General features: G+C 40.3%; 1 protein-coding gene across 3 annotated transcripts in view; it reads left to right on the forward strand.

The window, feature by feature from the left end:
* The window catches only part of CDH11 (cadherin 11), a 245,526-nt gene that overhangs the window by 209,938 nt on the left and 9,564 nt on the right, over positions 1–26,024 (forward strand). For all 3 annotated transcript variants that reach the window (XM_085639282.1, XM_085639281.1, XM_085639283.1), the window contains 4 exons: positions 3,359–3,546; positions 5,636–5,889; positions 13,359–13,495; positions 15,051–15,172. In XM_085639282.1, the coding sequence (XP_085495408.1) occupies positions 3,359–3,546; positions 5,636–5,889; positions 13,359–13,495; positions 15,051–15,172 (701 nt within the window). The remainder of the gene's footprint in view (positions 1–3,358; positions 3,547–5,635; positions 5,890–13,358; positions 13,496–15,050; positions 15,173–26,024) is intronic.

Raw genomic sequence — 26,024 nt, forward strand, 5'->3', positions numbered from 1 at the left:
TTCCTTTCCCCCTCCCCACTCGTTGCTTGATATTCTGGGCTGCCTTCAGATCTGCAAGTTGTAATATAGCTACAGGCAATGCATCTGGAATACAGGTTTACAGGATTTCTGCATGTCAGAGGCAGCCGGGGAAATTTGATATGAAATGTGTTTGCCAACCGACCTTCCATTCACAGATTGGTAAATAGATGATGACATTTAAGGCTGCAATGCACTTCATTCCAATTTAAAAAAATGAAATGACATAACATCACGTCCACCACTAAAGCTGGTCACCGATCAGAACCTCTCTCCAGCAACTGGTGTTTTGTCCACCTTTAGCACCACTAGGTCATCTTGCAGTCCATACATGCACTTCATTGAAAATTGTAGAGGGGGCTTTACCCGCTCACTATTGGTTCAGTGCCACTCTCCACTCGCTCGTATTCTGAGCTCTTCTCTAACACTCAGCTGATTGCATTCTACTCACACACTGCTCTTTTGGTGGTAGAGGCATAGTGTGTGCTGCTCTAAACCTTCACACCACTGGGCAAGTGGTCAGATGACATATATATTTTTTGCAGTTTTATATAGCTTTACTTCGGAAGCCTGAAGGTTTTGGAGGACTTAACATGAGCACCAGTTACATTACACAAGGACACATTCATTTTTTTAGATACATTGAGATTAAGAAATTTGCCTAGAATCACAGAATCTTGAGCGGACTCCGAGACTCTAACTTATTCCCCAAGTTTCAAAGTCAGAGCAATCGCCAAAGCATCACACCCTCTACCCTTAATACTTTCAATCTGTCACCCAACACCTCTGCATTCTAGGACTTATAGTTTTGTTACCACTATTAAATTGTACCTGCATGCATTTGGTTTTGATTAAAAAGCCATGACTGATTAAAGTTTTTACAAATACCATTCAGTAATAAAATGGCTCTGCAGGTCACTTTAGTGCTCCATACGAAATACTAGTGGAAGCTGCATGGTCAATGTACGAACCCCATTGCAGTACGGCAACCAACACGGAACAGGGTCAAAATAGTGCTTGATTTGAGCCCGTGGTTTCTGGTGCTTGGCACCAGGACTTCATTGGTTTCTGGTGCTGGGCACTGGCTCTTAATTGTCAACACCGCATTTAAGACAGTCTACCACATGGTGGCGCTGCTCATCTAATTTAGAGATGAGTTGAACAACAGTTGTTTAGGAATACAATATATATTAAACCTTACTAATACTTGCCTCCTCAGTCATTCCTTTAGCTTTTGGGACCTGGAATAATATGAACTGTTGCACTTTCAGGCAGGAGAGATGGTTAGTAATTGTTTTGGCAGCGATGCCAGGGACGATGGGTGGTGCAAGCATCAGTGGTCGTCTGGTCAGGGCCCTGCCACTTATTATTTTACAAATAAACCACTGGGTCGAAGAGAGACCAATTGCAAAATGGCTGCCTTTTTCTTTTTACTTCCTGTCTGTCATCTTCATGTCAGCCACAGTGCTGTACAACATGGCTTTGCCAATGCTTGTTTTAATGGTTTTGAAGCCTTCTTTCCCTTTAGCACTAATCGTTAGATCGAAAGTCCAATATGCATGCAACTTTATGCACACCTGCATCCTGCAGCGTCTCTGGTCAAGACATTGAGACTCAAAACACACACCGTGGGTTCTACCTCCAAACACCTGTAGGAACGTAGCCCACATTGAGCTGTTTTCAGTCATACTAATCGCATAGCTCCTTTATATGAAGAGGGATAAGAATGGGTGTTATTAAATGGGTTTCCTAGGTAGCCTAGGTAATTGGTTGGTATTAGTTTTACTATTATTACACGAAATGTAAAAGTAGATGGATAAAAAATATTTATTTGAATTGGTGCATTTTTCTATTCATATAAGCTACAATAGAGTAGATGGTTAAATCTTTTTAATGAAATTCACAGCACAGTGGTAACTTGTTAAATATGTTATATATAAAAACGCTGCTGAAAGATAGAACTGAACTACATTGGCTATGTAGTCAGAGACAACCTTAGTATCGAATCTGGTAAATTGGAACCAGCGAGAGAGAATTCTCAAGTTTTAAATTCTCAAACGGTCAATGGCTGGAGATAAGTGCGCACCAGGGCCGGACTGGCCGTAGCGGGCTTTGGGTGGGCCGCCAGGGTGGGCGCCGGTTTTGGGCCCTCAGGGCTGTTTTTGTTACTGGGGGCCAGAAATATCGGCCCCCTGTAACAAAATCGACCGAAACCGGCCCTTGCAAACGGCACCCCTCCGACCCCCAGGGCGGCCGGCCGGCCGAGCAGTTTGCCAAGGCCGATTTCGGTTCCCAGTCCGGCCCTGGTGCGCACTGGTAGTGCAAGTGCAGTGCAACATGTAGGCCCGTGTTGAAGTACAAGGCATGCCCCTTACCCTTGCACATAAATTGATTTCCATCACCTAGGTGGATATAGAGACCGGTCTTGTAGGTCCAGAGGAATGATCTCTGCCTGCCGTACTGTTTCTTTATCCTGGTTGGCCTCTTTCTAAAGAGGCATATCCACAGTGAGCACACCTGTGTGCAAATCCATTTTTGAAATATGAATTTCACAAAAATATGTTTTACATACCTATCCTCCCCCTCTTAACTATAAAAATGTGTAAGACCAATAAATGAGGCAATAAAAGGTTTACAGTATAAGTGGCACACAAATAATGTCTTTCTTGAGTCTGGGCACAAAGAATGTGCACAATTTTCCAATTGCATGCGCAAAGTGTGCCCAAAGGTTGGTAAAATGCTTTACGAATGTGGCCTGGTATGTGTGGCATCTTGGTTTAGATGAAAGAGGGAGACCTTGTATAGATGCTTTGAACTTCAAAATGTGTTTTGAGCTCCCCATCAATCCTCAATTTGTACAAGGTGGTTGAGGATGGCGTGTTCCATGCTCATATTTGGTGACGCGCACTTATTTATCATTATAAGTCTTTCACCGAGAGAAAGAGAGAGGAATGCTATGAAAGAAAAAATGACGAAGATGACGAAAAACAAAGACAAGGCAAGAAAGCAGGGATGAAAACGAACTTGCAAGAGTTAGCCAAAGTGATAGTGACAGTTTTGGATTCTGACAATCCAAACTATGGGAACAACACCAAACTGAAACGCTGGCAGTAGGTTCCCAAGAAAATAGTTGGGCTTCTAAGCTTTTATGTTTTTTTAATAAGCACTGCTCCACATGCATTGCATTGAATATTGTATCTCATCAATACAGAATGCTGTTGAAATCTTAAACTCCATGTTCACTTGTCTTTGAAGTCATACTTGTTTCCATAAAGTGCAGGTGAAACGCTGTGAAATATATTTTGCAGATCAGCATTAATCTTCTTGTCTTGTTTGCCAGGTGCATATCCCATGTCTATTTCAGAATCGGCTGTGCCAGGAGAAGAAGTGGGAAGGTTGAAGGCAAGAGATCTTGACATTGGAGAAAATGGTCTGATAAGTTATCGTGTTATTGACGGGGACGGAGCAGAAATGTTTGAAATCACAACTGATTACGAGACCCAGGAAGGCGTGGTGAAGCTCAAGAAGGTATGGCACCATGACAATATGTATATAAATATAACTTACTGCTTTCTAAAGTCATTGTCCATTTTAATATGTGTGATAACACTGGGAAAGTTTGCAAAACAATATTAGTCAGTTCCGACATGCAAATTTAAAGCAATAGAATTAAAAATGAAATTGAGCAGAAACTCCAAATAGTGGCTATTTCAAAGTATTATTCTTAATAATAAATTTTACTCTAAACATTGTTGATATGAAGAATTCTTTAATTCTGGAGCTGTATTACAATAAGTGCCTCGGGGGCGCAACGGGCGTTTGCGTCCGCTTTGCGCGCCCCTGGGGCACTTTGATATAATAGAAGGGGTACAGCCGCTTGTGCGTCCCCTTCTATGATACAGATAGTGCTGGCGCTCTTAAAGTGCGAGCGCTACCTTCAGAGGGTGCTCCCTCATTTGCATAGGGGCGTGCCCTATGCAAATGAGGGGATTCATTTGACTCTGCGCCCGCGGCATATTACAGAAGCAGGTGCAGAGTCAAAGGAGTCCTCAGGAGGCGCACTTACAGTGCACCATTTAAAAGGTGGCGCACTGTCAGTGCGTTTCCTGACAGCAGCCCTCTTCAGGGGGTAAAGGGGGTCCCATGGAGGCGGGTGCAGTCACTGACTGCACCTGCCTGCAAGGGGATCTTTATTACCCTGTAAAAGTGCAGGCGGGTGCCGCCTGCACTGTGAAAACATGGAGCAGCTGCCTCGTGTTTTCATATGAATGCATTGCCCCCAGGGCAGCACGAGTTCGTAGCTTGCCTGGGTGCAGCATATACATCAAAATAGGGCGCATTGTGATTGTTTGCGCCTGGCGCACCTTTTAAAAGTTGTGCCAGGCGCAAACAATCACAATGCATAACACGGCCCCTGAAGTTCATCTTTTAAAAAGTCTCCAAGTTAGTCACTATCTCTCCCACTATTATAGGTACAAATTCTGCAGGGGACTTCTGCAATCTTGTCTACAGAAAATGTGAATAAATCTTGATTGAGCAAAGCATGCTTTGCGCATGAACATCCTAATTTGGGCTGTTCTTTAAATTCTTTCTTGTGTGAAGGACAAAGATTACACAGTGCTAAAAATAATTAAGGAATAAATCATTCATTTGATTACAAACACATTTTTATTGCCCTGACTCCTTGCTCGCCAAAACGCTAGAGTGGTATATAACAGGCATTTAATGATTCCCTATGGTGGGATATTTACCAGTTACTGGAACGGCCTATGGTTCCGAGTTTGCCATCGGAATGTAAGGATTATATGTGAAACTTACCACATCTGTTTCTGCATGTGTTGGCTCATTTTCACCCATACCTTTCAGAATGGTTGCCCTGTCAACATATGTCATTGGGAAATTGTTAGTTTGCAAAGTTTACCCAGACTTCCATTACCTGGACTAATTCAGGGATTTAAATTCACCACCCCACTTTTATCAGGGCCATTGCTGTTTTATGTTATAGACATAGTGCTGGAAATAGTAGATGCTATTGTTTAAAATTACTTTGCTTTCCATAAGTCAAAGCTCTTCACAGAACATCAGACTAAGATGAGAATGATATGCCACATTTATATAATAACTTGTTTTTTATACAGTGCTTGTCATTACTTGAAGTCTATGGTGATCAGTGTATTAATCTCGGAAGAATGAATGGCTGAATCAACCCTGCAAGAGTTAGAACGTGTTACCTGCATCTTGTACAGAAATCTTAGTATGAGTCCTTCTCTCACTGAGCTATTACATCTTTAATATAAAGAAAAACATAACATATTATTTTGGAAATTACTAGATATTACCTGTGTGCTTTGATTGCAGTTAAATATCACTGTGTCGTTCCTATTGCTGCAGGAGACTCAATTTGCACAAATAAAAACATAGATGCCTATATTTGGTACATCCGAAATTCCTCAAGTAGGATTTGAGAGAAAAAACATACTCTTTATTTTTGAGAAGCAAAGATTGCAAAGTGTCTTTGATTTTTGTCCATTAAATACAACATTCCGTGCTTATTTTAAAATTCTGCTGTTCACAATGTGCTTCTTTCTTACTGCTTCTTTGTTCTTTGTTCAATCAGACCCTTGATTTTGAAACCAAAAAAGCATACAGTATGAAGGTGGAAGCATCCAATGTTCACCTTGATCCTCGGTTCATCAGCAGAGGACCCTTCAAAGACACAGCCACCGTCAAGGTGGCAGTAGAAGACTTTGATGAAGCTCCCATGTTCTTACAACCTGCTTACACTCTGGAGGTTGATGAAAATGCAGCAGCAGGCACCTACGTTGGTCGTGTCCATGCTAAAGACCCAGATGCTGCCAATAGTCCTATAAGGTAAGATGTAACATCAAATGGCACTAAGTTTCTAGAGTAAAAGGGACACTATACGTCAATTCTGAGAAAAGAAATAGCAATTTCCTGTCTAAATGTAAAAAGTCAGTTAATTAAACGTATTCAACCATGAGTCTGTTTTTAAAACATTGTAGTACTGTCAGAGATTTTGCATAGCACTTCCAGAAAGCTGCTCTCTTTAAACATACAAAATAATTCAAAAATATCAAAGAACATGTATCATTCATTTCTGTGCGAGATGAACATTTTACTAAGCAAGTCCAAGAGTAATCTCTAGAAATATGAAAAATTGAAATTCTCATTAAATGTCGTCCATACTTGCCATTAGAATATAAAGGTCATAAGTCAGGAGCAGGAAAGAAGGTAAATAATTTATTATGTAAGTAAAACCCATTACAATTATAGTGAAATCAATCATTGGAAATCAAAAACAGAGTAAAATTATTAAGAGCATCGTAGATACGTTAACACATTTTTCAATTCCTTAAAAGACTATAGCCTTCTTGGTAATTTTTCTGCTACCTATGTTCAGCTGGTCTCATCTATTCCTGTCTTTATACAAGAATCTGCTGTAGTTTGAAATGTTACTGTGCAACCAATGATTTTGTTTGATGAACCCCAAAACACAGAAGCAAGGCGTCTTTACCTGTCCTTGTTTTAAATACTTTCTCCAAATATCCATCAAACATGAACAAAGGCATAATATGTTTTCATCTGTTTCCATAAAGGCATGGCACAGAAAAAATGTGTTACTAATATTTGAAGAGCCTGTCAAAGATTGTTCAAAGTGTAGTAATGGAATACAGAACAATCTAAATCTGAGAACTGCTTGTTTAATCCATAAGTCAGGGTTCAAATCCAAATAGACTTGCTATATTTTTTATATGAGTTTTCAATGTAACTCGAATTTTTATATTTGATCATATACTCCGAGTTGACATGAAAGGAAGATGATATTACATTATTCTTGTTTAAAGATTTCCTTGCCTACTTCTACTGTATCACAAGAGCCAATTTTGATGAAAAGTTACAATTTCTTACTACTTTTTCAACTCGTCTGTCAGTAAGATTCTTTTTTTTAATGTTCGGTTTAGATCTTCATTTCAGGCTATTTGCAACAGCGTTATGGCAGTTGCTGGGATAATTAATTAGAGTGATAATGTTTGAGGTTTGTAGATGTAAGATTTTGAGAAATAGCAAGTTGGGGGTATCTAATATTTGTTTTTGAATACAATTGCTCCATATAGAACCACAGGAAGTACATTGGTTGTTAAAACAGTAAGTGTGGGACCATCAGCCACTTCTGTATTTTTTCATGGAACGTATGATGGCTTGGGATATTGCAATTCATCAATCTTTTTTTATCTGCTCCTTTTGGAATGACCAGTTTAGTTTTGAATCAAATTTTAGCCCAAGGAAGGTGTTTGTGTCAGTATGTTTTTGATTTCCAACATCCATGCATAACTCAGCTTTAGTCATATTAAAGTTTGTTAATAGACCATTTATTCTGTTGTATTATTGAAAGTGATTTAGTTGTGTTTGTAGCCAAATCCGGGTAGTAGATAGTAGAACAGGGTCTTATGCAAGTTATATATATATATATATATATATATATATATATTCACTGAAAAAACATAGGCTTCAGGCACGTTATAGTTAGAAATTAGCATTTAAAAAACCTTTGAAATTCACTTGAAAAAAACATAGGTTTTAGGGAAATTTATAGTTAGTTGGAGATTTCACTCGTACAAAACCATAGAAATTCCCCTGTTATAGTTAGTTCAGCTAACTATAACTCACGCACTGCTGATGACTTCAAATATTACATCACTCATGACATGGTCAGTGACATCACTGATGTCATCTCAAATGACATCACTGATGACATCATCCAGTGACTGTGTGTTTCTGTAAAGTTTAAATATTTTTTATATATATAGGGAAAGGCGTATTGAAGAATGAGTGGGTGTATAAGTGTCTGAATGGATGATTTAGTAGGTGCGTGACTGACTCTACAAGTGAGTGATTAAACTTATCTTACTGAATGCATGGGTTAGTGAGTAAACTGTGTGAATGTCTGTATCAATCTGTCTGTTGGTGTGTAAGCGGCTGCATGGGTTTGCAAATAGCTACATGAGTGTCTATATGGGTTATTGTTTGGTTGTCTGAGTATCTTTATGAGTGCCTGAGTGTTTGTGTGGGTGGGATGTGTGTGACTCTGTACATAGATGTGTGAGTGGGTGATTCACTGGGTACATGGATTCAAGAGTGCATCTGTGATGACTGTATGGGTGGGTGAGTGTGTGTATGGGTGTGTTAGTGAGTGAATGTATATCTCAGTTGTATAACTGTTAGTAACTACATATGTGAAAGGCAGTATATATGAGTGTTGGAGTATATAAATGGCTATAAGTGAGAGTGTGTGATTGTGAGAGTGGCTGTATGGATGAGTCTTTGCTTGTATCAGTGATTGTATAAGAGCATAAGTATGTGCTAGTATTTGTATGAGTAAGTGAGCTGGAGTGTGTATAACTGTATAGGTGAGTAAATGGCAGTGTGATTAATTATCTGCATGATTGACTAGGTGTGTGAGTACCTCTATGGATGAGTAGCAGTGTGTGAGTTTCTATATAGGTGTATGAGTGCATATGATAGCCCTGTACTGAGTGACCATAAGTATGAGTGACTGTACGGGTGACTGAGTGGATGTGTATGTAAACCTAAGAATCAGTGAGTGTGTATGTATTTATTGGTGTTGGAATGTCTATGGTTTTGAGAATGACAGTCTGTAATTTAGAGTGGGTGTATCAAAGGTTATATTAGGGTGTGAGAAGATGCATCAAATTATCACATGCATGATGTCATCAGTGATGTCATTTGAGATGTCATCAGTGATGTCACTGACCATGTCACGAGTGATGTAATATGTGACGTCATCAGCAGTGTATTGCGGGGGCGCGAGTTATAGTTAGCTGAACTAACTAGAACGGGGGAATTTCTATGGTTTTGTACGAGTGAAATGTCTAACTAACTATAACTTTCTCTAAAACCTATGGTTTTTTCAGTGAATTTCAAAGGTTTTTTAAATGCTAGTTTCTAACTATGCCTACAGAGGTAGGACATGTGATGAAAGAAGAAACAACGCACAGAAAGAAAAAAAAGAAATGCAGAAAGAAGCAACAGAAGTCCACAAAGATGAAGAAAAGTGCAGGAAGAAGAAGAGATGTGCAGAAATAACCAACAGAGGAGCAGAAAGTCCTCCTTTGCCCACAACATTTTCAGACGGGTACTGGTGGTAACTGACTCTGACTAACCAGGCCTAGAGCCAGTGCTATGCTAAAAGACCTTAGAATACAGTGAAAACACCTACATACACTTGGGAACACTATGCGTTGGGGTACCCCTGTGATTAGCATGACCTCCTCTGTAAGGCTCTAGTACATAATAGGGCAGGGGGATTAAAACTACCTCTTAAAACGCGCCACAGGGGCGCGTTTGCACACTGGTGAAGGGGGGGGGGGCCTGAGGTGACATGTGTGCAAACACGCCCTGTGGCCGTTTTATGTTGGGGGATAAAGTCCCCTTGAATCCTGAGGGTCCCTGGGGTCCAACTAGCCCACCAGGTACCTCCAGTAAGCCCCACAGAGCTGCGTTGCAGAGAGGTGTAAAAAGGGGCATGGCCTGGACCACCTCTCTGCAACGCAGGCCTGTGGCACTTACTGGAGGTACCTGGTGGCCAAGTTGGCTCCAGGGGCTCTCAGGATTCAAGGGGACTTAATTCCCCAACTTAAAACGTGCCACAGAACTTGTTTGCACACATGGCACCTCAGGCCCCGCCCCCTCCCTTCACTACTGTGCAAAGGTGCCCTGTGGCACGTTTTTAGTTGGGGGATTAAGTCTCCTTGAATCCTGAGAGTCCCTGGGGTCCAACTATCACTCACGGTACCTCCAGTAAGTGCCACAGAGCTGCGTTGTAGAAAGGTGTAAAAACCGGCGTGGCCTCTGAACACCTCTTTGCAACGCAGCTCCCTGGCGCATACTGGAGGTACCTGGTGGGCTAGTTGGCCCCCAGGGACCCTCAGTATTCAAGGGGAATTAATTCCCCAACTTACAACTCACCAGGGGGGCGTGTTTGCACAGTGGTGAAGGAAGGGGACGGGGCCTGAGGTGACATGTATGCAAACACGCCCTGTGGTGCGTTTTAAGTTGGGGAATTAGTTCCTCTTCAATCCTGAGGGTCCCTGGGGGCCAACTAGCACACCAGGTACCTCCAGTATGCGCCAGGGAGCTGCGTTGCAGAGAGGTGTTCAGAGGTCATGCCCCTTTTTACACCACTCTGCAACCCAAACTAGAGTTTGCAATTACAGGACGGGAGCTGCGAGGCTCCCGCCCTGTCATTGCAAACATCAGTGTCCCGGGGGTGGGCACCCCGGGACACTGCAGGAGCCGGCCCTGGGGGGTGGCGGTCCCCAGGGCCATCACTGGCTCCAGGAGGGGGGCCGCGCGGCCCTCTTCCCAACATTAGCAAAGCCCCAGGGAGGTGGTGGTCCCCGAGGCTCGGGGGTCCATAATGGACGTCCAAATTTGCATAGTTAGTGCCCGGGGGGGGTGGCGGTCCCTGAGGCTGCGGGGGGGCCATAGGCCCCCCACAAATATGTAAAGAAAGCCCCGGGGGATGGCGGTCCCCGGGGTTTGGGGGGCCACCTATTTAAAATAAAGCCCCGGGGGGTGGCGGTCCCCGGGGCTGCTGGGGGACCGTGTGCCCCCGCAAATATTTATTGAATGCTCCGGGGGGGTGGCGGTCCCCGGGGCTGCGGGGGTCCCCCTGGGCCCCCGCAAATATATATTTCACATGCCCCTGGGACTTGGCCCACCCGGGGGCTAATTAAGAAAGAAGCGTGGGAGCCCGCTGTTCATTTTTTTTATTTTCACGGCCGGATCCGTGGATCCTCCACGCATCTCGCGATTTAAAATAAAATGCTTTTTTGCGTCCTGGGGGTCCTTTTGGGACCCCCTAAGCAGGCCTAGGGGGTCAGGGTGTTTCTACCCTGCCTCCTTTTCTTGTTTTTCGCGTTTGTTTTACCGATTTCTGCCAACACTTCCTGGTTTGAAGTGTTGACAGCCAGTTAGAATGCAGCTCGTGATCGGGAGGGTGCACGGATCCACCGCACCTCTAAATATTGAAACTTTTATTTTTTATTTTCTCAGCAACTACTGAACGTATTTACACCATTTTAAAAAAGGTCGCTTTCTGAGCCAAGCAGTACCCTTTTACCAAATGTGGGGTAAATCCGTTCAGTAGTTCCGGCTGTAGCAACTACTGAACGGATTCACACCATTTAAAACAAGGTCTCTTTCTGAACCAAGGGCTACCTTTTTGCCAAACTTGGTGTAATTCCGTTCAGCAGTTCGGGCTGTAGTCGTGTCTAAAATTTCTTATGGGAAATAACATGGAGAAAACGTGTTTTGGGACCCCCCTTTTTCTCGCCCCCAGCTTGGCGAATCACCCCAAAACTTTCAGGATAGGAGCTGACCGGAGCGGGCCATAAGTTTTGAAAATTTCACGAAGATTTGTCAACCGGCGCCAAAGTTATTGGGAAAACAAAAAACGCTTTTTGAATAGAAACTAGGTCCTAACTATAACTACCTACTGGCGACCGCCAGCAGGTTATATATATATATATATCAACCAATGCTGTCTCCTCATACACCAAGCAGCAGGCCATGGACTCAATTTTGCAATGTTGTATTTTATTAAGGCTTAGACACAAAACACCTTACGCGTTTCGGAGCTAGAGCTTGGGACTCGAACTTCCCCATGATGAAGAAGGGGCATTATCCTTGGGTCTATCATTTTGTGTGCCCATGAGATTTAGTTACAGTCAAACAAGGATAGATCTGGTTAAAATTATCAGAAAAATGAAGTTGCTCAAATATTTTTTGAATAAGCAGCTGATGTTGGGAACATCTGTGGAAAGAAGCATTGTGGGGACTTCTAATATTCAAGTGACAGATGCATCAATCATGATTAGGGCTCCTGGTTTTATGGTTTTTACTTTTTGACATTTCCATCTGTATTTATCCTGATTTATTTTTTTGCTAATTTTATCTGTATTTATCCTGATTTATTTTGGGTTTTGTGGAAAAATGAAACGCAAATTAGTTAATTTCCACATTTATTTAACCAATAAATATGCACTTGTGCTTCAATGTTTGCCAGGTTTCGGTGCTGTGAACATCCGCAGAAGATAAATCAATGCACTTATATGAAAATATGCACATTGCTGTATCAACCTTGTGCATAGCTACTGTTGTTTAAGCCTCTTTACTAAAATTCCTTTCTTTTTTAACACTCTTACCTATTAATCAATACTGCTATTGGCCTGGCGGGCATGGCAGACAGTATTTAGAATTACTGAAAAATCAACCTATTTTCCGTTTATCCACATTTAAAGATAAATACGGACAAGAAAATAAATGTTTTGTGTCTGTATTTACCTGTAAAAATCAGTAAAAACGGAAAACAGGGAGCCCTGTTTGGCTATATATAACAGCAGCCCAACACTTTTCAAATCCAAGTCTGTATTTATACCTATGCTGCCGAGAGACTCCATTGACCACAACCTCCCCGGGGCACACTGTTCATTTTTTTAATGTAATGCTGGGGAAGCCATAGGGAATCTACAATTATCATTTTGGTCTTTTTGGCTGGGGTACCTTTAGAAGTGCAGTTTGTGAATAGCAGAGGGCTCACTCTTTTTTGGGTGGGTGCGCCTTCCTCCCTAAACCTCTCTCTATGAGATATGTGAATCTTCTTATTCCTCCCTCAACGTCCATTTATGCGTATATATTCCCCATTTTCCAGCTATGTCCCCACTGCTCCCACATTTACTAATAATACATATACCTATGTGTGTTGAGATCTCTTCAGTCACGGCACAGCTTTCCACACATTAAAGATAGGAGAGGCGGAGACGTAGAGCTCTGCACATTGTTTTGTGTAGAGCATTTTATAGCACATTTGTTGTACTACTAAATTAACAAAAAAATGCTGTTGGCAACTAGGCCCCTATAGTATTTGGCTAAAATATTATCTATTTTGAAAGTAATTAATTCTTTATCTGGAAATAAATGCGAAACCATTATTTAAATATAATGAATTGCCATTGGAGAAGGGTCAACACTGATTTGCATATATCTGGGTCCAAGCTAAGGTGGCATGGTATGAAAAATAATGATGGATTGGGATGCTGCCCTGAATAATTACCAGTGCCTGAAATTAATTCAAGCATTCCATCCATCACCTGTTTGTATACTTTGAAATGGCAAGTTTGTGGCCTTCTGTTATCTATGATGTCTGGATATAATATTTTGTAAGACGTATCTTGTATATTAACATTGTGTTATTTATTAATCTCAATGTGATATAATACTGTGATGATCTTTTCTAGGTATTCCATTGATCGGCACACTGACCTTGACAGGTTTTTCAGTATCAGTGCTGAAGAAGGTATCATTAAGACCACCAAACCCTTGGATAGAGAAGAAATTGCTTATCACAACATTTCAGTCATTGCATTTGAACTCAGTAAGTATTCCTGTTAGATGTTTGCTTAGAAGTCATCAACAATTTGTTTTCAGAAAAACAATAGCAATTGCTGATGATATATGTGTGTGATTTAAAACATATATTTAAAAGAAATGATGCTTTCTTTAGACAATAAGTGACTTTTGCAATCACTGCTTATACTTTAGCATCCTGGAGAGGTGGTAAAATGCGAGTGCTCATGGCAATATGCAGTTCTATCTTCAGGATTCTGGAGCACTAGTTTCTAGGCATGATGGGAATTTGCAGAGGGAACTGCAAGTTTCAAATGGGGGGTTAAAGAGGAGAGGTTGAGGGGGAGTTGGTGCGGCAGGCTGACCAGGCAGTTACTGCCAAGGAGTGGTAACATCCTGTTGCTACATTGCAATGGAGAAATGTTTACTCTTCTGCACAACTCAGAAAAGACTTCAAATGGTTGAATTCTGGACACTGGAAAATGTGGGGACATTTTAGGGAGTTTACGAAAGTCAGTAACTTAAACATATTCACACCATTCTTCAAGGAGTTTTCAATCATAGTAAAGCAAAATAGAACAAGCAGGCAGCGGGTAACTTAAGGCGGGCACCGGTGTCAAAATAATTTTTAGAGTAAAAAGAAAATAAGAATAATATGAATAGTTTTTTCCCCTAAAAGCAGTATTGTAAGAAAATAACTTGAAGTCCATATTAAAATTGTTAATTTGAAAAAGTTGTTTTTGGATCACTTCAAAAGTACCTTTATTTGTTTTATGTGTTTATAAAGACCCCTGCATTGCAGATTTATTTCAATATTACAGCACAAACACGCCATTAAACATCTGTAGTAGACACTGAAAAGGTCAGCTCTTCCATCCGACTTGATAAACTCCCTGGAGCTTGGTTAAGTGAAAATAAAATTTGACACCGTGAAGAGGAAACCTATCTTATGAGCATGTTAGTCCATGTTGATGCACAGCTACATATTCCTGTGTTAGGGATTTCATGTAATCCCCTTTACTACATTCACCCTTCTTAGCGATGTCAATATTGGTGAATTGTCTCCTCAGAATTGCAAGCTGGTGTTCATCTGTATTGTGCCACCTTTGTCAATTTTCTAAAATCCAGTAAGTAACCTCTAGGGAAATCTAAGAAAATAATGTTTATGATAAAGCAAGCATGAAAGGAAGAGCCGTTCCTTATGAGAAATGATATGAAGTGAAGCCAAACCTAATTTATTGGTCATTTTATGACATAAAAACCTTTTTTTCAAAACAGAATGTTTATTTTCTGTGTATTCCCTGAAAATGTATTCCCCTAGAAAAACACATCTGATCAGATATATAATGTGTTAGAATAATTATATTAGAAGGATGGACCTCAAGAAAACAACACCCACAGAAAAAGGTTGTCTATCTATAGGTATGACTCTTAATCTGGGGAATTTTGCAATCTTGTTGATTTTCGTGCAATGCAAGAAGAACTTTTGTCCCATAGAGATGGTGGTGCAGGAGACAAGGCATGTAGACAAGCAATCAAAAATGTATCATGATTTATTTTTTCAATTTCATATTTTCTTATAGATAACCGCATACATGAAGTCAAAGTTCCTGTAACTATAAAAGTCACTGATGTTAATGACAATGCACCAGAGTTTGCAAAAATGTATGAGCCAGTTATCTGTGAAAAGGCCCAAAAGAACCAGGTAGTTTTCTTCTTTATGAAACCGTTTACAATTAAAACGCATAATGTATGATTTTTCAAATTGATTCACTATTATTGTAGATCATTTAGCTCATTACTAATTGAACACAGTGATTTACACATTAGTACACCCGGCTTGTAATCTCTTCACCATGTTTCATCTGGACAGGGTTAAAACCAATTAAGACCAAAAAAAAGCTCTGATTAAAAAGAACACTAATAGGCCAGCTTCTAATCATAAGTCGATGCTGTTCATTGAAAAGCAAATTGTGTGCCAGTGTTAAGAAGCATGCTCAAGCTTTACCTCCAGTTCATAGATATTTACATGCTTCTGCTTGCATTTCAAAGATCATTAAACTATGGTATTCTTATTAGTAAGAAACCACTTCAAACACATCCATATTAAACAGTGGACTCTTAACTCAGTCTCTACAGTGGTCTTGGTCACTATTTCTGCACAGTAACTGTCATTTCAGGCAGCTTGACTTAAGTCCTAAAATATCACCAACATTCACAAGATCCGCGGAGAAATCTTAAAAGGAGGAAGATGAACATGATCTTTTGGGTAACAATTCAAGTAGATAAAGTATGTAAGAAACAGGTTAAGGATATGTTTTATTTGGTCCATGTCACAATTCTACATACCCATATAATTTTATTGTACTGATCTTGTATTTGTTACCCTTCGATGAGCATAAAGTGAGTGGAATCATTGCTAAAACTACAGACATAGATTTGTAAAATGGTGTAGGTCTAATCATTCAACCAAATTCTAAGGAGATGACCGTAGCATTTTCGTTGTCTCCAATTTTTTATTAGTAGACATATTACTCAATGTCAGCTAGCAGAGGGATGACTAATAACTCCACATATTTTAGATGGATTTAAGTTTCCAAAAATGATAAGTAGCAAACATGACAGTATTATGAAATAATGAAATGTAAGCCTATTCTCTTACTGACTTTCGATCAAGACATCATCTGGCCATCTGGTATGAAATTACATTATGTTAAGACTAGGCATTACATGTGACTAATTGGGCAGTTTCTGAGGATTGCTGATCTTAATTTAAGACTTGTGCAGCAAAGTGATCAGTTTGTGGATTCAGTGTTTGTGTCTGTGTAAGCAGATGGATTCCACTAGCTATATTGCAATAATACAAGAAAACAACATTGATTAACAAAACAAAGCAAAATATAACACCACATAACATAATAATAAAACAACACAACTCCAGTGCACAAACACACCACATCGGCACCATAACCACACACCAACTCGACATAAAAATAAAACATGTGAGCACAACTATCCAAAATACAAGAAAAAACACGACTTGGGAACAAATCAACAACACAACATACCACGGTAAAAGAGTGCAGCAAACAATAGCACAGGAGTAGGTCACAACTCTAAAACAATACAACACAGCGACGCATCAGCAAAACACAATAGTAAATAACTTTAGGTGCTATGCTAGATTATGTAGTGTTGAGTTCTATTATTTGTTGTTATCCTAATGTTATCATGTGGTGGGTATTATCTTATATTTTTAGGTTTGTGGTTGTGTTGTTTTATTATGTAGCATTGCATTTGTGAAGCATTAATTATTCTCTCCTGCTTTGTGGCTGATGGTTATTGGGTGTAATTTGTTGTGTTTATGAGTTTCCTTTGCTGAGTTTTTCTTGTGTGTTATAGTTTTTTTACTGTCATCTTTTATAGTTGTTTAGTTGATTCCCTGTACTGCTGTTGTCTCCTCATGTTGCTGTTTTGGTTTCTATTATTCAAAACTTCAAAATCTGCTCCAACTTGTCAGAAACAGAGCTATACACTCCATTAGAACTCTTGTGCAATCAATTATCACTGCCAAAGTTTGCTCCCTAGTTATACAAATTTACGCAATGTTAATAAGCGTTAAACAGGGATGTCCAATATAGCTCAAGAGGGCCAGTTATATTCTATGTATTAAGATAAGTACGAAGGATACACTTATGTACAATGAATGTAAATGTAAGTTATCTTCACAGTCAGAGGTTACCTTAATCATCTAATAAGGATCTGGCCCTCCCGCACCTATGTTGAAAGCCCCTGGCCTAAAACAAGATTTAGCATTAAAACTGAAGTTCTGTGATCCAGCCACTTATGTCGCTCCAAACGTCATAGATAAATATCACTATCAAAATGATTTTAATAGCATTTTAATCGATTAAAAAACATTAATTGCAGTCTGATAAATTCAAACAGACTGTTGATGATGTTGCACAACATGACTTCTTTTAAAATATACCCTGTACTTTATTTGTAGTGAAGAATGATGGATAGAACAAACGGGAAATTCAGAATATAGATAGTGCAGATTTACACAGCAATCTTAGCATTGAAGCCAATGCAAAATATGCTTTTACGTGAACCTGCTATTTCCACCCCCCCTTTCTTTTAGGTCTAATTTATGTGAACCAACTCCATATCCTTACTCCTCTTACTTTAATTATGGGCGGCCCTGTTTTTCTTTACTAGTATTACATTTTCTATGTCTTCTAGGAGGTCAAAGCAGGCCAGAAAGGAATAAGCAAGACTCTGTATTGCAGACGGAAGTACTGCTTTTCTGCCTATTGATTTCCCATATTTCTCCACTGCTTATGTTTATTTTGGCTATGGAGGAGCAGGCACATTGACTATTAGAAGAGATTATGGGTTGGATGTTAACCATTTATCACCACACTGATTAATACTTATTCCAGTCTGAGGGTTGCAAAGGATTGTGAGCTGATTAAATGCCTATTTTGGTCCAGGAATAGAAAGGGATTGCAAGCTGATTAATGCTTATACTGGTCCCAGAGTATCAAGGGGGTGTGAGCTGACTAATGCTTATTCAGGTCCCAAAGTTGTTAGATGATTAAGGCTTATTCTGTTCCCAGGTGGAAAGGGGTTGCGAGTTGAATAATGCATATTCAGCTCCCAGATTAGCCAGGGATTGCAAGCTGATTAATGCTTATTCTGGTACCATATTTGCAAACTGATTGATGATGATTCTGGTCCTTTCATATCAAAGGGATTTGCACTATTTAATGCTTATTCTGGCCCCAGAGTATCAAGAGGCTGTGAGCTGATTAATTTTTATTCTGGCCCCAGAGATGTGAGCTGGTTAATGCTTATTCAGGTCCCAGAGTAGCAAGGGGTTGTGAGCTGAATAATGCTTATTCTGGTCCCACATTAACAAGGGGTTGTGAGCTGATTACTGCTTAATCTGGTCCAAACGTAGCAAAGATGGGTTGTGAGCTGTTTAATACTTATTCCAGTCCCACACTATCAAGGCATTGTGAGCTGATTAATGTTTATTCTGGCCCCAGAGATGTGAGCTGGTTAATGCTTATTCAGGTCCCAGAGTAGCAAGGGGTTGTGAGCAGCTGAACAATGCTTATTCTGGTCCCACATTGACAAGGGGTTGTGAGCTGACTAATGCTTATGCTGGTCCAGAAGAAGGAAAGGGTTGTGAGCTGATTAATGATTATTCTGGTCCCTGAGTCCTGAGGTGATAATGCTTATTCTGGACCTGGAGTAGCAAAGGGTTGTGAGCTGATTAATGCTTATTCTGGTCTCAGAGTATCAAGAGGTTATGAGCTGATTAATGCCTTTTCTGGTGCCAGAGGAGCAAAGGGTTGTGCGCTGATTAATGCTTATTCTGGTCTCAGAGTATCAAGAGGTTGTGAACTGATTAATGCTTATTCTGGTGCCAGAGTAGCAAAGGGTTGTGCGCTGATTAATGCTTATTCTTGTCCCAGAGTATCATGGGATTGTGAGCTGATTAATGGTTACTCTGGTCCCAGAGTCAAGAGATGATTATCGCTTATTCTGGTCCCAGAGTAGCAAAGGGATGTGAGCTCATTAGTACTGACTGTTGTCCCAGAGTTCAGGGCTGGTTAATGCTTTTTTCTGGTCCTGGAGTAGCAAAGGGTTGCGAGCTGGTTAATACCTATTCTGGTCCCGGAGTATCAAGAGGTTGTGACCTGATTAATGCCTATTCTAGTCCCAGAATATCAAGGGGCTGTGAGCTGATTACTGCTTATTCTGGTGCCAGGGTACCAAAGGATTGTCAGCTGATTAATGCTTGTTCCAGTTACAGAGTTGCAAAGGATTGTGAGCTAATTAATGCTGATTCTGGTCCTGGAGTAGCAAAGAGCAGTCAGCCGATTAACATGTATTCTGGTCCCATAGTAGCAAAGTGGTGTGAGCTGATTAATGTTTATTCTGGTCCTCTAGTATCAAGAGGTTATTAACTGATTAATGCTTATTCTGGTCCCAGAGTATAAAGAGGTTGTGAGCGGATTAATACATATTCTGGTCCCGGAGTATCAAAAAGGGATTTGAGCTGATTAAGGCTTATTTTGGTCCCAGAGTAGCAAAGGGTTGTAAGCTGATAAGTGTTTATTCTGGTCCCGGAGTAGCAAACGCTTGTGAGCTGATTAATGCATATTCTGGTCCCAGAGTCTGAAGAGGTTGGGAGCTGATTAATGCTGATGCTAGTCCCAGAGAATCAAAGGGTTGTGAGCTGATTAATGCTTATTCTGGTCTCAGAGTATCAAGAGGTTGTGAGCTGATGAATGCTTATTCTGGTCCCAGAGTAGCAAAGGTCTGTGTGCTGATTAATGCTTATTCTTGTCCCAGAGTATCATGGGATTGTGAGCTGATTAACGCTTACTCTGTTCATAGAGTTCAGAGCTGATTAACGCTTATTCTGGTCCCAGAGTATCAAAGGGTTGTGAGCTGATTACTGCTTATTCTGGTCCCGGAGCATCAATGATTGGTTATGAGCTGATTAATGCTTATTCCAGTCCCAGAGTTGCAAAGGATTCTGAGCTAATTAATGCTTATTCGGGTGCCGGAGTAGCAAAGAGTAGTGAGCCGATTAATACGTATTCTGCTCCCATAGTAGCAAAGGGATGTGAGCTGATTAATGTTTATTCTGGTGCCATAGTATCAAAAGCTTATTAACTGATTAATGCTTATTCTGGTCCCAGATTATTAAGGAGTTGTGAGCTGATAAATGCTTATTCTGGTCCTAGAGTATAAAGAGGTTGTGAGCGGATTAATGCTTATTCTAGTCCCAGAGTATCAAAAGGGGTTGTGAGCTGATTAATGCTTATTCTGGTTTCAAATTAACAAGAGGGTTGTGAGCTGATTACTGTTTATTCTGGTCCCAGAGTAGCAAAGGGTTGTGAGCTGATAATTGTTCATTCTGGTCCCGGAGTGGCAAACAGTTGTGAAATGATTAATGCATATTCTTGTCCCAGAGTATGAAGAGGTTGGGAGCTGATTAATGCTTATTCTGGTCCCAGAGTATCAAAGGGTTAGGAGCTGATTAATGCTTATTCTGGTCTCAGAGTATCAAGAGGTTGTGAGCTGATTAATGCTTATTCTGGTGCCAGAGTAGCAAAGGGCTGTGCGCTGATTAATGCTTATTCTTGTCCCAGCGTATCACGGGATTGTGAGCTCATTAATGGTTACTCTGGTCCCAGAGTAGCAAAGGGATGTGAGCTCATTAGTACTGTTGTCCCAGACTTCAGAGCTGATTAATGCTTTTTTCTGGTCCCAGAGTAGCAAAGGTTTGCGAGCTGGTTAATACTTATTCTGGTCCCAGAGTATCAAGAGGTTGTGAGCTGATTAATGCTTATTCTAGTCCCAGAATATCAAGGGGCTGTGAGCCGATTAATACGTATTCTGCTCCCATAGTAGCAAAGGGATGTGAGCTGATTAATGTTTATTCTGGTGCCATAGTATCAAGAGGTTATTAACTGATTAATGCTTATTCTGGTCCCAGATTATTAAGGAGTTGTGAGCTGATAGATGCTTATTCTGGTCCTAGAGTATAAAGAGGTTGTGAGTGGTTTAATGCTTATTCTGGTCCTAGAGTATCAAAAAGGGGTTGTGTGCTGATTAATGCTTATTCTGGTTTCAAAGTAACAAAGGGTTGTGAGCTGATTACTGTTTATTCTGGTCCCAGAGTAGCAAAGGGTTGTGAGCTGATAATTGTTCATTCTGGTCCCAGAGTGGAAAACAGTTGTGAAATGATTAATGCATATTCTTGTCCCAGAGTACGAAGAGGTTGGGAGCTGATTAATACGTATTCTGCTCCCATAGTAGCAAAGGGATGTGAGCTGATTAATGTTTATTCTGGTGCCATAGTATCAAGAGAATATTAACTGAGTAATGCTTATTCTGGTCCCAGATTATTAAGGAGTTGTGAGCTGATAGATGCGTATTCTGGTCCTAGAGTATAAAGAGGTTGTGAGCGGTTTAATGCTTATTCTGGTCCTAGAGTATCAAAAAGGGGTTTTGGCTGATTAATGCTTATTCTGGTTTCAAAGTAACAAAGGGTTGTGAGCTGATTACTGTTTATTCTGGTCCCAGAGTAGCAAAGGGTTGTGAGCTGATATTGTTCATTCTGGTCCCAGAGTGGCAAACAGTTGTGAAATGATTAATGCATATTCTTGTCCCAGAGTATGAAGAGGTTGTGAGCTGATTAATGCTTATTCTGGTCCCAGAGTATCAAAGGGTTGTGAGCTGATTAATGCTTATTCTGGTCTCAGAGTATCGAGAGGTTGTGAGCTGATTAAGTCTTATTCTGGTGCCAGAGTAGCAAAGGGTTGTGCGCTGATTAATGCTTATTCTTGTCCCAGAGTAACAGGGGATTGTGAGCTGATTAATGGTTACTCTGGTCCCAGAGTAGCAAAGGGATGTGAGCTCATTAGTACTGACTGTTGTCCCAGACTTCAGAGCTGATTAATGCTTTTTTCTGGTCCCAGAGTAGCAAAGGTTTGAGAACTGGTTAATACTTTTTGTGGTCCCGGAGTATCAAGAGGTTGTGAGCTGATTAATGCCTATTCTAGTCCCAGAATATCAAGGGGCTGTGAGCTGATTAATGCTTATTCTGGTGCCGGGGTAGCAAATGGTTGTGAGCTGATTAATGCTTATTCTGCTCCCAGAATAGCACAGGATTGTGAGCTGATTAATGCTTATTCTGGTCCCGGAGAAGCAAAGGGTTGTGAGCTGACTAAAGCTTATTCTGGTCCCGGAGAAGCAAAGGCTTGTGAGCTGATTAATGCTTATTCTGGTCCTGGAGTGGCAAAGGGTTGTGAGTTGATACATTATTATTCTGGTCCCAGAGTCCTTAATGCGTATTCTGGTCTTAGAGCATCAATGATTGGTTATGAGCTGATTAATGCTTGTTCCAGTTACAGAGTTGCAAAGGATTGTGAGCTAATTAATGCTTTTTCTGGTCCCGGGGTAGCAAAGAGTAGTCAGCCGATTAATACGTTTTCTGGTCCCATAGTAGCAAAGTGGTGTGAGCTGATTAATGTTTATTCTGGTCCCCTTGTATCAAGAGGTTATTAACTGATTAATTCTTATTGTGGTCCCAGATTAATAAGGGGTTGTAAGCTGATTAATGGTTATTCTGTTCCCAGAGTATAAAGAGGTTGTGAGCGGATTAATACCTATTCTGGTCCCGGAGTATCAAAAAGGGATTTGAGCTGATTAATGCTTATTCTGGTCCCAGACTAGCAAAGGATTGTGAGCTGATAAGTGTTTATTCTGGTCCCAGAGTAGCAAACGGTTGTGAGCTGATTAATGCATATTCTGGTGCCAGAGTATGAAGAGGTTGTGAGCTGATTAATGCTTATGCTGGTCCCGAGAATCAAAGAGTTGTGAGCTGATTAATGCTTATTCTTGTCCCAGAGTATCACGGGATTGTGAGCTGATTAATGCTTATTCTGGTCCCAGAGTAGCAAAGGTCTGTGTGCTGATTAATGCTTATTCTTGTCCCAGAGTATCACGGGATTGTGAGCTGATTAATGCTTACTCTGGTCGAAGAGTTCAGAGCTGATTAACACTTATTCTGGTCCCAGAGTAGCAAAGGGTTGTGAGCTGATTAGTGTTTACTGTAGTCCCAGAGTTATTAATGCTTACTCTGGTCCCAGAGTTCAGATCTGATTAATGTTTTTTCTGGTCCCAGAGTAGCAAAGGGTTGTGAGCTGGTTAATATTTATACTGGTCCCTGAGCATCAAGAGGATGTGCGCTGATTAATGCTTATTCTAGTCCCAGAATATCAAGGGGCTATGAGCTGAATAATGCTTATTCTGGTCCCAGAGTAGCAAATGGTTGTGAGCTGATTAATGCTTATCTGGTCCGACAGTATCAAGGGGCTGTGAGCTGATGAATGCTTACTCTAATGCCAGAGTTACAGCTAATTAATGGTTATTCTGATCCCGGAGTAGCAAGGGCTTGTGATCTGTGGTGCTTTAGCCCATTTAGGCCATGATTACAAATGAGCTATCAAATTGAGATTCCTTCACATGGACCCTAATTCTTAGACTTGTGGGTATTACTTTTTTAATTCATAGACAACACTACTTTCCTCAATAATCTATCTCAGTACAAATGGTGCAACATGATACAACGCCTCATGATCCAAATGACCAATTATGTAAATAGTAATGTATATACTAATGCGCAAATATCACACTCCACAACACCTGACAAATAAGTGCAGTGATATACATTACAGCATATTTGAAGCATGTTTTGAACCTCATTCACATCCCCCAGTACCTCCCCCCATGAAGTACAAACAACATGCAGCATCCTTTCAACTCTATACTCTTAAAGGGCACCCAAGAACCATTTGCAAATTAGAGCTCCTTCTGCCCTTGCAAGGAGTATGAACCATTTTATATGTTCTACAATACTATACAATAAAATGCACACTGTTCACTTACATTAAGGGATATAAGAAGACACAACTACAGGTAAAAGTTTGGGTTGTTACTTATTATGGTATCCACATTTTACGCATCGATATTTCGCTATGCATGCATATAAGACACATTTTACATATGCATGGGAGTGGAGAATCAGTGAATGCTATTTGCAATGTTTTTGTAGTTAAGTCCAGCCCCACATGCCTGTGTACATTTGGAAAGTATAAGATTGAACACATTTGAAAATTCAGGCGTGCTTTACCTCTACCACAGTTCCGCAATGTCCTCACCACACAGCTTCCTTTTCTAGTTCAGCCCCCTTTCTCTGAATAAAATTACCCATCACAGTTTATATTATTTCCCTTTAGCACACTGCAAGACTTCAAGCCCAAAAGCAATCAGTGATTACTGACAGGACTACCAGTAGGTATTGTCGTTACTAGGGTCACATTTACTAGTGCAATGGGAATATTAATTTGAGCACTTCATTGTGGCAGCAGGTGTGAGAAATTATCACTAAATAGCACAGCAAACAGAGGCCCTGATTCCCAAACTTATTGCACCTTTTACATTTGACTTACATGCCAAAATATGCATTGTTAAGGGTGCAAAACCAGTTACTGCTATTCTCAAAAGTTGGACATACACTCGTAAACATTACTGGAGATTGCTCCCAGTTTGTAAATAACCTTAAACATAAATAATTTATAGATACTCATAACCTCTTCTCTCACCCCTCCCAACATCGGAAAAAGTCTGAAAATGTACATATGTTAAAAGCATGCCTAAATCCCTTTCACTGGTTAGTAAGCTCACTTCCCCCAAACATGACGGAGTTCTAGAAAATGGGTATAAATATATTTTCTTGAATCAAATATTAAATGTGTACAGATAATTTTTACTAAGATAGTTCATGAAGAAACAAACACATCTAGAATATGAGTTCCACAAATTGAGTTAGGTGTAGTGCCCTCAGTGGCCAATAATTGTATACAATGCATCTACCTCCAAATGCTTCAACATCTGTATATGCAGTCACTATACCCATCTTGGTGCACAAACAGGGATATACATTTTTATTGTAGTCTTTCACTGGTTATCACCTCTACATATATACTATAGAACAATAAGTTGCTGTACAGTTGCAATAAACATAAGTCATTATTGGCAGCATAAGTACCATTTAAATAGTGTGCCTTCACTTCCCGTACTGCATGACATTCAGTCATTAAGTGGGTTAGCATTACAGCTGCAGTAGAGTATGCGTTAATCACATGTTAGAGCCTTGACTACCTAACATCAATTCATCTACATAAGCATTTCAGTGATAACTGGTGTATCATGCGCTGCAGCTTGTTTCTAAAACAAATCGCTTTCTGAAATGTTTCTCAAAACCTTGAATATAGACATTCTTATGCTGATCTAAAGCATACCTTATATGAAGCTTCATGGCAATGTTCTGATATCATCAGGCAATAATATGAAATACTGCAGAATGTGTCATGATGGCCATAGATTTAGGACTAGTCAAACACATTTTGGTTCTGAAGTGGATTGTTCTGCTTTCTGGAGTGTGTAACAATTATCATTTAGCACATATCACTTATTGGCTGGTGAATGTCAGACTTAACCAATCCAGCAAAATGGAAAAGAAGAATGTTTAGCCATATTTAAGGTCCATCTGCTACATCAGGATTGTTAATTACGCTGACCCTATTACGACTACATGTATTAGCACATTTCCAATTAAAGATTCTAATCCATGCACTATTTCACATTGTTGTTATGCATTGCACCAGTTATGCAAAGTTTTTACCTTATTGTTCTTGAAGAGCCATTAGTGGGGTAGAAGAATTGTCTGTGATTAGCAGTGGGTGAGGCATTCAAAGTGTGTCCACCCCACTTGTGTGAGGCACATAGTCATTTAGGGGAAGGAGGCTTATCCGCTGGACATGCACTCTTAAATCAATTGAAATGGCTGCTACTCATAGAATATGGAACTGAATAGGCATGATTGTTTTTGTTAACAATCCTTATGGACGCTAAGAGGTCCAAGGCGGCTTGGGTGCAGTTGCGGATTACAATGATGTATAATT

The sequence above is a fragment of the Triturus cristatus genome, chromosome 12 (genome assembly GCF_964204655.1).
Source record: "Triturus cristatus chromosome 12, aTriCri1.1, whole genome shotgun sequence".
Taxonomy (NCBI): Eukaryota; Metazoa; Chordata; class Amphibia; order Caudata; family Salamandridae; genus Triturus; species Triturus cristatus.